The 15,160-nt window shown below is 35.2% G+C and overlaps 1 protein-coding gene across 4 annotated transcripts in view; it reads right to left on the bottom strand.

The window, feature by feature from the left end:
* The window catches only part of LOC142336483 (signal transducing adapter molecule 2-like), a 46,324-nt gene that overhangs the window by 20,457 nt on the left and 10,707 nt on the right, over positions 1–15,160 (bottom strand). For all 4 annotated transcript variants that reach the window (XM_075385363.1, XM_075385361.1, XM_075385360.1 and 1 more), the window contains one exon: positions 4,131–4,374. In XM_075385363.1, the coding sequence (XP_075241478.1) occupies positions 4,131–4,374 (244 nt within the window). The remainder of the gene's footprint in view (positions 1–4,130; positions 4,375–15,160) is intronic.

The following is a 15,160-nucleotide window of genomic DNA, read 5'->3' on the forward strand; positions in this document are numbered from 1 at the left end:
CAAAGCCTTCGATTCTTCCTATTCTTTGACAACACACCAATTTTGGCACAAAGCAAACCTTTTCTGGAAATTCACCCAAAGTTGGCACCGTCATAAACTTGGTTACTTCGACCAAATAATTTTTTACCTTTCCTGCCGAGGTAATACAGCATGGATTTTAATCATGCACTCCGCGAAAAGAAATTATATTAAACCATACTGCGATATTTGACATATTTCAGAACTTCAATGAACGACATCAAACTGAGTTTTGACATATTGCCCATATTCACAGTTCTCTATTGATGCAACATATTCAATTATTCAAACATTAGAGTGACCTCTATTAACTATAGCAGCTTCAGAGCTGTTGCATCACAAGCTAACCGTTCCTGTCACTTTAACGTTCATTAAACAATTTAGTCTGAACAAGTTTGTTTGGACTGATGCGGTATCATATCTTAAGCACACTCAACGCCTAGAAATTCGCTCAATGTATTATAATCGATCTCAAGGGACTCAAGATTCAAAATATAAATCGAACAACTTTGGCCGAATTGTTCACGAACGACAAAAATTGAAAATCTCACAAAAAAAACAATTTTGCAAAAGTCCCGACATTGAAATGTCGCTTCTAACGAACAGAACATGAACACACTTGTTTAATAATTAATTAAAACTAGAGTAGACAAAAATTTTGATGTACGCGGAAACTGCAGGCCAAAAAATCAACAAACTACCTGACAAATTTGGTGAACAGGCCGAATTTGATAAATTTTTTAATAAAGAAATTCATATGAACTATAAAAGTCATTTTAGGCACGCGAGAGGCTAGCAACAGTCAATACTGCCCCCATTGACTAAATATCCGTCAGTTTGCCGGAATAGCTGCAAAAAATAGATTTGCATGCCGTACAAGAGATAGCAGATACAGCTCTAAATTGAAAAAAAATTTCGCCGCTCAAAAAGCTATGTAAAAAAACATTCCGCGATAAAATAATGAAGATCGTTAAAATTCATTGCGCAGAAGCCTTTTCATTAGGGACCTTTATTACACATATGAGTTCCTTCGACCTCATACTAACTCAAACTTAAATTTTAAGTACAAAAAAAAACATTTTAATGAGTGAGGTAAGTCACGTATGATGAAAATCTAATCACGCAAACTACTTAAAAACGTTGGCTGATAATTAGAGTGAGAAATGAGGTCGCGCACGCAAATGCTATTAGTGAGAGGAAGAAGTCATTCAGAAAATTTGACTTCAGCTTAGCTGTGTGAACAAATGTAAAACGAGAAAGAGCGTCAGACAAAAACATAGCCGGAAGAATTCTGGAAACGGCTCGACGTACAAAAGTGCCGATCCTCAATTATCTAAAGCAAACATTATATAATTACACAGAGCATTATAAAAAGAACATCAGAAAAATATGAGAAAACTAACTTACAAAAACTTATACACCATCTGATAAAAATTAATTTTAGATCCGAATCCAAAATAAAAAGCGATTGTTAAAGAAATTGTCTATTACAGATAGTTTGCAACAAAACAATAAATTAACAATTCACAGACAACCTCATAAAATGGGTTTATAAAGAGAAACTCGAGGAAAGGAAAAAGGAGATGATGACGGACAAAACCGAAAAGTAATATTCTCAAAGAAAAAAATTGTCTACAAATACCAAAAGCTATTTCCAAACCATTAAATCGCAAATATATTAATTACATCCTCTTGTACACAAGTCAACCACTTATTGTTTGATGGAGAGGTAATAAACAAATAAAAAAAAACAGAACGCACCTCAAAAGAACTAGAAAATTATTCAAATTATTTAAACAGTTTTCTAATTAGCTTTTAAGATAATTAGTTTTCGAGATTCTTGACAACCATTATTCGGCGCAAGCGTTTTATAAATTGTTTTCCTAGATCACTGACTCATTCAGAAGGCAGGAGGGATATATCAAAAGACAATTGGAAACTGCTTATAAAGAAAAAAACCGAAATTACAAAATAGAAATTTGTAATTCATTTTAGTGAAGTGCCATGTTTAGACTTGAGAGTCACCTCATAGTAGCAACACCTATAAAATCACTCTTAATTAAAAAATGGTTGAGAAAAACTACAGCGAATAGGGTATGATTAGAAAAAAATAGGCAAAAACCATAAATAGCATACAAAAGTCGGCAAAAAGTTGCTCAAGTTTAAAAAAAATTGTCTATCAAAATGAAAGACCACGGTAACTGCTAAAACAACTAATAGAACTTCGCAAACAGCCATAGAGCTTCGCAAATGCTATAAAAAATGAAGAGGAATACAAAAACCAAGAGCACCGCAATATAGCTCCGCTCAGCTTACAGCTTCACAACTATAAGAACTTCGAAACAATAAAAAGTTGATGTAGAAATCTAAAATCGTTGAGAAAAGAATTGGAAACTTAAACCAACAAACGTCGGAAGAATTGCTCTCAAACGACAGGCGGGGTTAATTGCTTAAGTTTTTTACGGTTGCAAAATCCCTGAATCTCCATGATAACAGTTTGACATCCTAACTTTAAGCTAACATGCCTTTGACTTTCTTCGCTCAAATCGCTTCTATGATAGCAAAAACTATATTTCAAAAAGCGAGCAAAATAGATCACCTCAAAATGAAGATTTAAAGCGTAAAATTGTCACTCAAGAAGTCAAAGAATATTCTAGAAAAGCGCAAAAACGGTCAAGCAAAAACTTTGCATAAAAAGAGACACCCGTTTACAATAACTGCCTAAAACTGCATTTGAGAGCCATTTAATAACCTTTAACTTGTTACGGAAAGCTGGAAAAAGCAATTTCGCGGAAAAAAAATAAAATCCCAAGTAAGCACTTCTTTGAAAGAGGGAATTATAAGAACTACGCCGCTCGTTCAGCGAACACACAGACTTTTCTTGCTCCGGCTCATTAGCAAGTATGGAAAAAATAACCACTCTGTCCTTTCACCCTTGTCAAATTTGCTTGCCGAAAAAACAAAACATAAACCGACAAATGTCGGAAGAATTGCTCTTGAACGACAGGCGAGGCAATTTAATTCAGGGGCTGTAGCCTAGATCAAATTATGGGTGCAAAAAATTTTTCCCCCACCAGGATTCGAACCACTGCCCTCCCAATCCACAGCCACAACTACTAACCACTGCGCTACAGATCACATACCTCCCTTATTCTGCAACCGAATTTATATTAGCTTTACTTCAGAGCAATAGAGATCACTCAAAAATGAAGAACGAAAGCGTGAAAAAGTCACTTGAGAAGCCAAAGAATGTTCTAGAAGAAAATCGCAAAACTGTCAAGCGAAAAATTTGCATAAAAAAGACACACACGTTTACAATAATTGCTATGAACTGCGTTCAAGAGCAATTAACCGACTAATGTCGGAAGAATTGGTCGAATGACAGGCGATGCAATTTATTTCAGGGGCTGTAGCCTAGATAATTTTTTATGGGTGCGAAAATAGTTACCCACGCCGGGATTCGAACCATGGGCCTCCCGAACCCTCACTAGAAGCACTGCCCACTCGACTACCAGACCCTTGTTGTTGCTATGCTGCAATCGATTTTATTTTATCAACCAGCTTTACTTCGGAGTGACAGCAATAGAGATCAGTCAAAAACAAAGAACGAAAGCGTGAAAAAGTCAATTGAGAAGTCAAAGAATGTTCTAGAAGAAAAGCGCAAAAACGAAAAGCGCAAAGCGAAAAATTTGCATAAAAAAGACCAACACGTTTACAATAATTGCTACGAACTTCCTTCGAGAGCAATTAATACGTCGTTCAATCATATTTCACTCCCTGGACATCCGGTTTTTTGCTTGCTCACATAAAACCATACCATCTTACCATAACAACTCCCGAGTCACAAACCGTTACAATAATTGCTTCAGAGATATCTGCAATACATATACATCATTCAACACATCTACATTATCTTGCAGCCCTTACGAAACTATTTTTTTTCAAAAAATGTATTCAATGGAAATCAAGCCTTACAATGGAAAAAACTCTTCAGCTAGAACAGGATTTCTTTTCATTTTCTTCAACTGTTTTTATCTTCAGAATTTTAAATGATCTGCTTCAACTTTGCCAACAAATAACTTTGACCGGTACAACAGACTCCAATAACTAACCTATCATCTTGTAGAATGATGAGTTCTCCAGCCTTGAATGTCAATTCATTGCTCTCCACAGCTTCGAAGTCATACATGGCCCTCACTTTCCGGCTCTCTCCAGGAGCACCCAGCTGGGCCACCTTGTCCAGGTTAGTAGAGCCCACTGAGAGCACATTAGTTCCATAAGAAGCAGCCGGGGCAGAGGCGATTGTTTGCGGTGCAGTGTTCGTCTGGCTCGAATCTTTCAGAGACAACGCAATTGCTTAAACAAGTTCAAAAATTAGAATTGATATCAGTGTCAGTGGGCACCGCCACTAAGACACGATAATCCGTATTTTGATGAATGAACAGAATGTTGTATCTATCCGCACCATTTCTATTAAAAACCGTTTTTGATATTACGGTTTCGAGTTCCTTCTAAAAATGAATCGGGATTTTATTCTGTTGACCAAAAGAAGGAACTGACTATCAAAACTGGAATCACCATTCCGATATTCATCAGCATACACCTTATGTGCAAAGATATTCCCATCTCGCAAATTCAGAAATGTGGACGCTACTTCCATTGATTTCATAGAATCATTTAGAACTTGCATCAGTTAATTTTGGACGCTATCTACCAGAAATCAAAGAGATCTGAAGTTGAGGCATCCCAAGACAGTTGCAGACGTTTCGTATACAACAAACTGACCATGTTGTTTCTAGTAGCATTTTGATAATTCATAGATTGCTGCAGCAAAGCTTTGATTAGAGCCACACTAATTTTGAGGTAAGATGAGTGGGTGAGGTCGAGAGGGATGTGGTGGATTGGGGGAGTATGGCTTTGGATATGGAGCTTTCTGTCTCATCATCACTTTCGGATAAACGCCAAGAGACCAGTGATGCGTATGGTGAAAAACTGCCCTTTAAACCATAATTTTTTTTTCTTTAAACCATAATTTTATGACTTCCCAGCAACTTCGGCGGTTTGTACACTTAGAGATTATATCTCTTATAGCTACTTATAGCTCTTATAGGCTACTTAATGACATCCGGGCTTTATCTGTTTATCCCTTTTTGAAAAGTCGAAAAAGTAGGACGAAAAATCGGTCAAGCGAAAACTCAAAAAGATCACAGGACTAATGCAATTGCTACCACTTTCGTTTGAGAGCCATTAAATACTTCACAAAGTACTGAACCTTTTCGCACCAATTCAATTGAAACAGTTTGGTATAAACAGTTTTCATTCTTTCCAGCAAGATTGAACGGAGAATTCATTATAGCATTACACAGTAAGGAGAATAAAGACTTTCCCCGCTTATAACCCATTGGCCGTTAGTTAGGGCGGTCAACATCAAATCAAAATTTGGTATCGGAGAGTGATGGCTACTCTCTAAAGCCATGCAATTTTTTTTAAAAAAAATGTAGACGCTATTTCTGTTGATTTTATAATATCAGTTAGAAATCGCATCACTTACTTTTGGACGCTATCTACCAGGATTCAAAGAATTCTGAAGTTGAAACGTCCGAACAGCAAGTAATTTATATTCGGCAAAGATTATATTCAGCATCGTTACACAACAGCAGTTACCTCCAAATACCATGTAATCTAAAATGTTAATGCAAATGAGTTTGATTCAGAACTAACTTTAATTAATAATCTTTAAATTCTGTAATAAAATCTATGTAGAATCCAGTCGCACTGCCAACTGCTTCCACAGAAACAGCTTGGTTGAGGATTGATTTGATCTTTGTATGTTCATTAGCATGAAATTAAATATCCATGCAATCGGTGAATCCAAAATTATCAAAGTTTCTATTATAACTGAAAATTATGAGCATAAATCAATTTCGCACTTTTTCAGCCACCTACTCGAGTACGTTACCAGCACAAAGGAGCTCGAATATCATCATTTTCATCACATCATTGAACGCTTAGCTTATAAAATAAGAATTTTCAAGTTCGGTAAAAAAAATCTATGTAGAATCCAGTCGCACTGCTTCCACAGAAACAGCTTGGTTGCTGATTCATTTGATCTTTGGATGTTAATTATAAATTTAAAAATCCATGCAATCGGTGCATCCAAAATTGGCAACATTTCTAATTATGAGCAACATTCAATTTGGCACTTTTTATGCCACTTACTGAAGCATAAAAAACACAAACGAGCTCGAAGATAATTTCGATCACATCAGTGAACTCTTAGCGTATAAAATTAATAATTTTGAAGTACTGTAATAGAAATCTATGTAGAATCCAGTCGCGCTTGTTCCACAGAAACAGTTTGGTTGCGGATTCATTTGATCTTTGGATGTTAATTAGCATACATTTTAAAATCCATGCAATCGGTGCATCCAAAATTAGCAAAGTTTCTATTATAACTGAAAATTATGAGAATTAACCAATTCAGCACTTTTTTAGCCACTTACTCGAGCACGTTACACGCACACAAGAGCTCGATTATCATTTCGACCACATCAATGAACTCATAGCGTATAAAATTTGTAATTTCAACTTCTGTAATAGAAATCTATGTTGAATCCAGTCACACTGCTTCCACAGAAACAGCTTGGTTGCGGATTCATATGATCTCTGGATGTTAATTAGCATACATTTTAAAATCCATGCAATCGGTGCAACCAAAATTAGCAAAGTTTCTATTATAACTGAAAATTATTAGAATTAAACAATTTAGCACTTTTTCAGCCACTTACTCGAGCATGTTACATGCACAAACGAGCTCAAAGATCATTTCCATCACATCAATGAACTCTTAGCGTATAAAATTTGTAATTTCAACTTCTGTAATAGAAATCTATGTTGAATCCAGTCGCACTGCTTCCACAGAAACAGCTTGTTTGCGGAAACATATGATCTCTGGATATTAATTAGCATAATTTTTAAAAACCATGCAATCGGTGCATCCAAAAATAGCTAAGTTTCAATTATAACTGGAGATTATGAGAATTAACCAATTTAGCACTTTTCAGCCACTTACTCGAGCATGATACATGCACACAAGAACTCGACCATCATTTCGATCACATCAATGAACTCTTAGCGTATAAAATTTGTAATTTCAAATTCTGTAATAGAAATCTATGTTGAATCCAGTCGCACTACTTCCACAGAAACAGCTTGGTTGCGGATTCATATGATCTCTGGATGTTAATTAGCATAAATTTTAAAATCCATGCAATCGGTGCATCCAAAACTAGCTATGTTCCTATTATAACTGGAGACTATGAGAATTAACCAATTTAGCACTTTTTCAGCCACTTACACGAGCAAGTTACATGCACACAAGAGCTCGAACATCATTTTGATCACATCAATGAACTCTTAGCGTATAAAATTTGTAATTTAAAATTCTGTAATAGAAATCTATGTTGAATCCAGTCGCACTACTTCCACAGAAACAGCTTGGTTGCGGATTCATATGATCTCTGGATGTTGATTAGCATAAATTTTAAAATCCATGCAATCGGTGCATCCAAAACTAGCTAAGTTTCTATTATAACTGGAGACTATGAGAATTAACCAACTTAGCACTTTTTCAGCCACTTACACGAGCAAGTTACATGCACACAAGAGCTCGAACATCATTTCGATCACATCAATGAACTCTTAGCGTCCAAATTTGTAATTTCAACTTCTGTAATAGAAATCTATATAGAATCCAGTCGCACTGCTTCCACAGAAACAGCTTGGTTGCTGATTCATTTGATCTTTGGATGTTAATTAGCATAAATTTAAAAATCCATGCAATCGGTGCATCCACAATTGGCCACATTTCGAATTAAGCTGCAAAGTATGAGCAACATTCAATTTGGCACTTTTTATGCCACTTACTGAAGCATACGAAAAGCACAAACGAGCTAGAAGATCATTTCGAACAAATCAGTGAACTCTTAGCGTATAAAATTACTAATTTCAAGTTCTGTAATAGAAATCTATGTAGAATACAGTCGCACTTCTTCCAGAGAAACAGCTTGGTTGCTGATTCATATGATCTTTGGATGTTAATTAGCATACATTTTCAAATACATGCAATCGGTGCATCCAAAATTAGCAAAGTTTATATTATAACTGAAAATTATGAGAATTAACCAATTCAGCACTTTTTTAGCCACTTACTCGAGCACGTTACACGCACACAAGAGCTCGATTATCATTTCGACCACATCAATGAACTCATAGCGTATAAAATTTGTAATTTCAACTTCTGTAATAGAAATCTATGTTGAATCCAGTCGCACTGCTTCCACAGAAACAGCTTGGTTCCGGATTCATGTGATCTCTGGATGTTAATTAGCATACATTTTAAAATCCATGCAATCGGTGCATACAAAATTAGCAAAGTTTCTATTATAACTGAAAATTATGAGAATTAACCAATTCAGCACTTTTTTAGCCACTTACTCGAGCACGTTACACGCACACAAGAGCTCGATTATCATTTCGACCACATCAATGAACTCTTAGCGTATAAAATTTGTAATTTAAAATTCTGTAATAGAAATCTATGTTGAATCCAGTCGCACTGCTTCCACAGAAACAGCTTGTTTGCGCAAAACATATGATCTCTGGATGTTAATTAGCATAATTTTTAAAATCCATGCAATCGGTGCATCCAAAAATAGCTAAGTTTCAATTATAACTGGAGATTATGAGAATTAACCAATTTAGCACTTTTCAGCCACTTACTCGAGCATGATACATGCACACAAGAACTCGACCATCATTTCGATCACATCAATGAACTCTTAGCGTATAAAATTTGCAATTTCAAATTCTGTAATAGAAATCTATGTTGAATCCAGTCGCACTACTTCCACAGAAACAGCTTGGTTGCGGATTCATATGATCTCTGGATGTTAATTAGCATAAATTTTAAAATCCATGCAATCGGTGCATCCAAAACTAGCAAAGTTTCTATTATAACTGAAAATTATGAGAATTAACCAATTCAGCACTTTTTCAGCCACTTACTCGAGCATGATAAATGCACACAAGAGCTCGAACAGCATTTCGATCACATCAATGAACTCTTAGCGTCCAAATTTGTAATTTCAACTTCTGTAATAGAAATCTATGTTGAATCCAGTCGCACTGCTTCCACAGAAACAGCTTGATTGCGGATTCATATGATCTCTGGATGTTAATTAGCATAAATTTTAAAATCGATGCAATCGGTGCATCCAAAAAGAGCAAAGTTTCTAATATAACTGGAGACTATGAGAATTAACCAAATTAGCACTTTTCAGCCACTTACACGAGCAAGTTACATGCACACAAGAGCTCGAACATTATTTTGATCACATCAACGAACTCTTAGCGTCCAAATTTGTAATTTCAACTTCTGTAATAGAAATCTATGTTGAATCCAGTCGCACTGCTTCCACAGAAACAGCTTGGTTGCGGATTCATATGATCTCTGGATGTTAATTAGCATAAATTTTAAAATCCATGCAATCGGTGCATCCAAAAAGAGCAAAGTTTCTATTATAACTGGAGACTATGAGAATTAACCAATTTAGCACTTTTTCAGCCACTTACACGAGCAAGTTACAAGCACACAAGAGCTCGAACATGATTTCGATCACATCAATGAACTCTTAGCGTATAAAATTTGTGATTTCAACTTCTGTAATAGAAATCTATGTTGAATCCAGTCGCACTGCTTCCACAGAAACAGCTTGGTTGCGGATTCATATGATCTCTGGATGTTAATTAGCATAAATTTTAAAATCCATGCAATCGGTGCATCCAAAAAGAGCAAAGTTTCTATTATAACTGGAGACTATGAGAATTAACCAATTTAGCACTTTTTCAGCCACTTACACGAGCACGTTACACGCACACAAGAGCTCGATTATCATTTCGACCTCATCAATGAACTCTTAGCGTATAAAATTTGTGATTTCAACTTCTGTAATAGAAATCTATGTTGAATCTAGTCGCACTGCTTCCACAGAAACAGCTTGTTTGCGGAAACATATGATCTCTGGATGTTAATTAGCATAATATTTAAAATCCATGCAATCGGTGCATCCAAAAATAGCTAAGTTTCTATTATAACTCGAGATTATGAGAATTAACCAATTTAGCACGTTTCAGCCACTTACTCGAGCATGATACATGCACACAAGAACTCGACCATCATTTCGATCACATCAATGAACTCTTAGCGTATAAAATTTGTAATTTCAAATTCTGTAATAGAAATCTATGTTGAATCCAGTCAAACTGCTTCCACAGAAACAGCTTGGTTGCGGATTCATATGATCTCTGGATGTTAATTAGCATAAATTTTAAAATCCATGCAATCGGTGCATCCAAAACTAGCTAAGTTTCTATTATAACTGAAAATTATGAGAATTAACCAATTCAGCACTTTTTCAGCCACTTACTCGAGCATGATAAATGCACACAAGAGCTCGAACATCATTTCGATCACATCAATGAACTCTTAGCGTCCAAATTTGTAATTTCAACTTCTGTAATAGAAATCTATGTTGAATCCAGTCGCACTGCTTCCACAGAAACAGCTTGGTTGCGGATTCATATGATCTCTGGATGTTAATTAGCATAAATTTTAAAATCCATGCAATCGGTGCATCCAAAAAGAGCAAAGTTTCTATTATAAATGGAGACTATGAGAATTAACCAATTTAGCACTTTTTCAGCCACTTACACGAGCAAGTTACATGCACACCAGAGCTCGAACATCATTTTGATCACATCGATGAACTCTTAGCGTATAAAATTTGTAATTTCAAATTCTGTAATAGAAATCTATGTTGAATCCAGTCGCACTGCTTCCACAGAAACAGCTTGGTTGCGGATTCATTTGATCTTTGGATATTAATTAGCATACATTTTAAAATACATGCAATCGGTGCGTCTAAAAAAGTTGACCATGTCGAAAACAAATAATAAATAATTATATTGGGTTTGTTCAACGCGCTCTAGGTGCAAATTAAGAACCATTTATAAGATGACCCTGGAGTTAAATGGATAATAAGCATCAGCATTGATGCTTATAAGCAACAGGAAAATATCGATCAGTGAAACATGGATCATAAATGTGAAATTTTTGTGATATGGTATTCAATTCTAGAAAATCAAACCACACAAAACCTATTTAAAGAACGAGAGTAATTAGTTCGCAAAAAAGACAGAACTTTTCTGACGAATTGAGGAAAAGCTTTGGAAGCGTCTATTCAAGCACGCGTTATAGTAGCAGATTGACCAAACACAGTTTCTCGTGAAGACACGCGTTTGGACAAGACTTCAAAAAAACTCACTTCAAATTTAGAATTTCGACCCAAGTGTAAGAGAAAATCACACTGATTCCAAATACCTAATAGAAACAGCTTCGTAGATGTTCTAGCAATCTGTACATCAACAGAAAAGAAGAGCATTTAACTCCACTAAAAATCTGTCGATACTGGCTTTGAGATAGTACGAGTAAGATCAATGATAATGAGTTCCTGAAGCGAACTAATCCATAAAACTAGTGTACTGTTAGAATTAAAATCCACCTAATCCTGTGCCAATATTTGCACTGACAAGAGTACAAGCCATAAGTTGGTCCTTAAAATGTTTAACGACCTTGTTTAATAAACGCAAAAACTACAATTATTTGCAAAACATCAAAAGCAAGCTAAGCTTTTACTTCTCCAGTTCTTTTCATCGGATAGAAAATCTTATCAAAACAGGAAAGTATTCCTCTAACAGCACGAATAAAAACGTGCACAAAATTTGAGTCAAATGTGTATTCCATGTAGAAATTATTCGCACTGGCTCTATAAAAAGGCAGCTTGGTATCTATTCCAAATTAATGTTGGATGTTGATTAGCATAATTCATAGAATAATGCAATCGGTACATCCCAGAAGCTACCATTTTCGGTAACAGGGCAAAATATCCAATACATACGCAACATTTTACCTTATTGTTAAATTTATCAAAAACACTAGTTAGCTCAAAATAATGTAAAATGGCACATTTACCAAGTTTTTAATGTAAGACAAGTTAAGTTCAATTGACAATGGCTCAGAGGCCCATTGGACCTCATCTTTAACTATACAACTGACGATTAGAGCAAAGTATCGGATTATGTTTAAAAACCAGCTTGTAATACCTAGCGCTAATTTGTAATCAGATTATTTAACTTAAAGATCAAGAACAAATTGGGTATTTCGCTCATTGCGTAAAAAAATGTTATGCATCCACTAGTTTCCAACGTCCCAACTGATTGTTTGCTTAGAAACGAAACAACCAATTTTAACTGATTTCAAACAACCTATTAGATTAACCTAACCGACTAAACGTCGGAAGAATTGCTCTCGAACAACTAGTGGGAGCTCTAATCAATTGCAGCTTCAGTCGGGGCAGGGGGGAGGGAAGCCTGAATGGTACTAAGAAGTTCAATAGTGAGCTTCAAATAACCACACTAGAGGTTAACATATACCACTATTAAGATTTAAAGTAAAAAATGGCACCAGTATCGGCGCACTATTCATTTGACTTTTAGTGTTAAATTGCCGCCAATTGAGTTCAACTGCTCGAAATTGTGATTGAGAGAGAATTTTAGAGAGTTCAGCCACTCAAAAAGTCAAAACTGTCAAGCAAAATATTGCACAGAAAAAGAGACACGTTTACAATAATTGCTTCTCTACGAGAGCAATTAAAAACGTAGCCGACTAACGTCGGAATAATTGCTCAGAGTGCACCTGCTCAAAATTACATTTTGTAGCTTATTGGGTTTACATACACGAAAGGTCAAAATATCACCGACTAATGACAAACTTAAAATCTACCAAATGGTTCTCGAACGAGGAACAACGATAAGGAAAAAAAACAATAAAAATTATCAAAATTATCAGCCGGCTGAACACATAAATTGTTGAATTGGCAATTTTGTTTCAATTGTTGAATTGCTCTTCATAATTTTAAAAGTTTCATCAGTTGTCTCAATTAAGATAACAACTCCAAAAAGTACTATTTCAATTCAAAGTGATTTATTTGAATATTGAATGCTTTGAAAGGTTAAGTTTATCAGAGTCTCCTTATTTTTCAACTTAGGTTAAGGTAATAGCACACTATACATAGTTTCCTATGAGATTGTGTTTCGGGTATTTATTGGGATATTTAGATAGTTTTAACAGGAAAAGTTTCCGAAAAATTATCACGGACAACGGAATACACGTTCAGTGGAATGCCAAGAACTTATCCAGTCATGTTTTCAATGTGGAAAACCATCGCCCTGCTTTCTTACGAAGACAGCTTGGTACCAAACCACAAAATATTATTGGTATGCTTAATAGCAAAAATTCAGAGAATAATGCAATCGGTACATCCATAGATTGTCTATCTGATCAGTTATTGAACAGATAAATCCACTCCAAATACCAACACCTTTGCCTTTTAAGAGCGACAAGTTTTACTGCCTTCAAAAAAACCTGCTTAAAAATATTGAGATTCTAGACAGCTCTTTGCGGACTATTCAGTTCAGCAAGTTAAAAAACAGAGCGCAAATGATCCAAAAATAAACTTCTCATACATAATCATTGCTTTTTGCAAATCGACAAATATAATAACACCCAGAAATTCAGTGATTAGGTATATGAGCAAATATTAAGCTAGCACAAAAAAAACCAGGATGGTATACCTTAGATACGAGATGAAACCGCAACTATAATTTAATTGTGTTAAAACCTGATACGTATCGCTGATGATATCGTGCAGCCATAAAGTTGATATAGGACTGATTAAATACTTCGAATTAAATTTGAAGTCATCGGTCAGGCCATCAGTGAGTTACATCGCACAAAATGAGACGATATGTATAGCAGCGCTGACTGATTTGCAAAGGTGATTGTTTTATGCTTCGGAATGATTTTTAATAAGTGAAAATTGAGTTTCCGGTATTTATTCGGATAATTAAATGGTCCTGATTGGAAACGATTTTCAAAATCTATCACCGACAACGGAAGGAACATTCAGCGGCATGTCAAGATCTTATCCAGCCATGTTGTTAATGTAGGAATTTATCGCACTGCCTTCCTAAGAAGCAGACAGCTTGGTACCGTGCCAAAATAATATTGGATGCTTTATAGCAAAATTCACAGAATAATGCAATCGGTACATCCATAGATAAAGGCAAATATCTATTTTATTAGAAGTAGAAAAACAGTTTTAAACAGCTATAAAGTATATTTGTTAAAATCTGAGACGTACCACTAACGCTATTGTTCAGACAAAAAATTGTTATAGGACTGATTAAATACTTCAAATTAAATTTGAAGTCATCGGTCAGTCCATCAGTAAGTTACATAACACAAAAGGAGACGATATAAAGCCGAGCTGAGTGATTTGCTATGGTGGCCATTTTATGCTTTGGGATGACTTTTGTTTAGTGAAAATTTGCGACAAGTATACAGTTACGCCTCGAATTGAAAAATTATTTACCATAATATCGGTAAATTTCGTCTCGCGAGCCCAATTGCCGGAACAGCCTCAACCTAGACCTGGTTAACTGAAGCATGACCAATACAGAGCTCAGCAATCACGTTTAAAGGTAGAACTTTTCAAGCTCGAATTGTTTTGATACTCGTTCATTCTTGAATAGTGAATTTGAAAATTCAACTATATAATTGCGAAAAAAAGTAACCAAACTAAGCTAAAAGTCACTCAACTGATTGCAAAAGAAGGTCAATATTAAAAGAAATAGTTACAAAAAGGCCCATAACCTTCAAGAGTTGTACAAAACATATTTATTAAAATAGGACATAATTTATCTTTGAAAAAATAGTCTTTGTGCATAACAAGATTTAATTATTAAATTTTACCATTAAACGCTTGAGATCACAAATTTATAACACGTGTTTAAGTACGACTTTTGCTAATAGGTTAATAATTTCCTCAAATACAAAAAAGGAATCAATCGTTTAAACATAAAATTCAGAAGTCTTCCTTAAAACAGCGTTATAAATCGGTAGTCTCAAGAACGTAAAATTGTTATAGAGTTAAACGGTTAAAATTCCACGAACAATTTCGTT

This window comes from Convolutriloba macropyga, chromosome 3, assembly GCF_964194025.1.
Source record: "Convolutriloba macropyga chromosome 3, txConMacr16.3, whole genome shotgun sequence".
Classification (NCBI taxonomy): Eukaryota; Metazoa; Xenacoelomorpha; order Acoela; family Convolutidae; genus Convolutriloba; species Convolutriloba macropyga.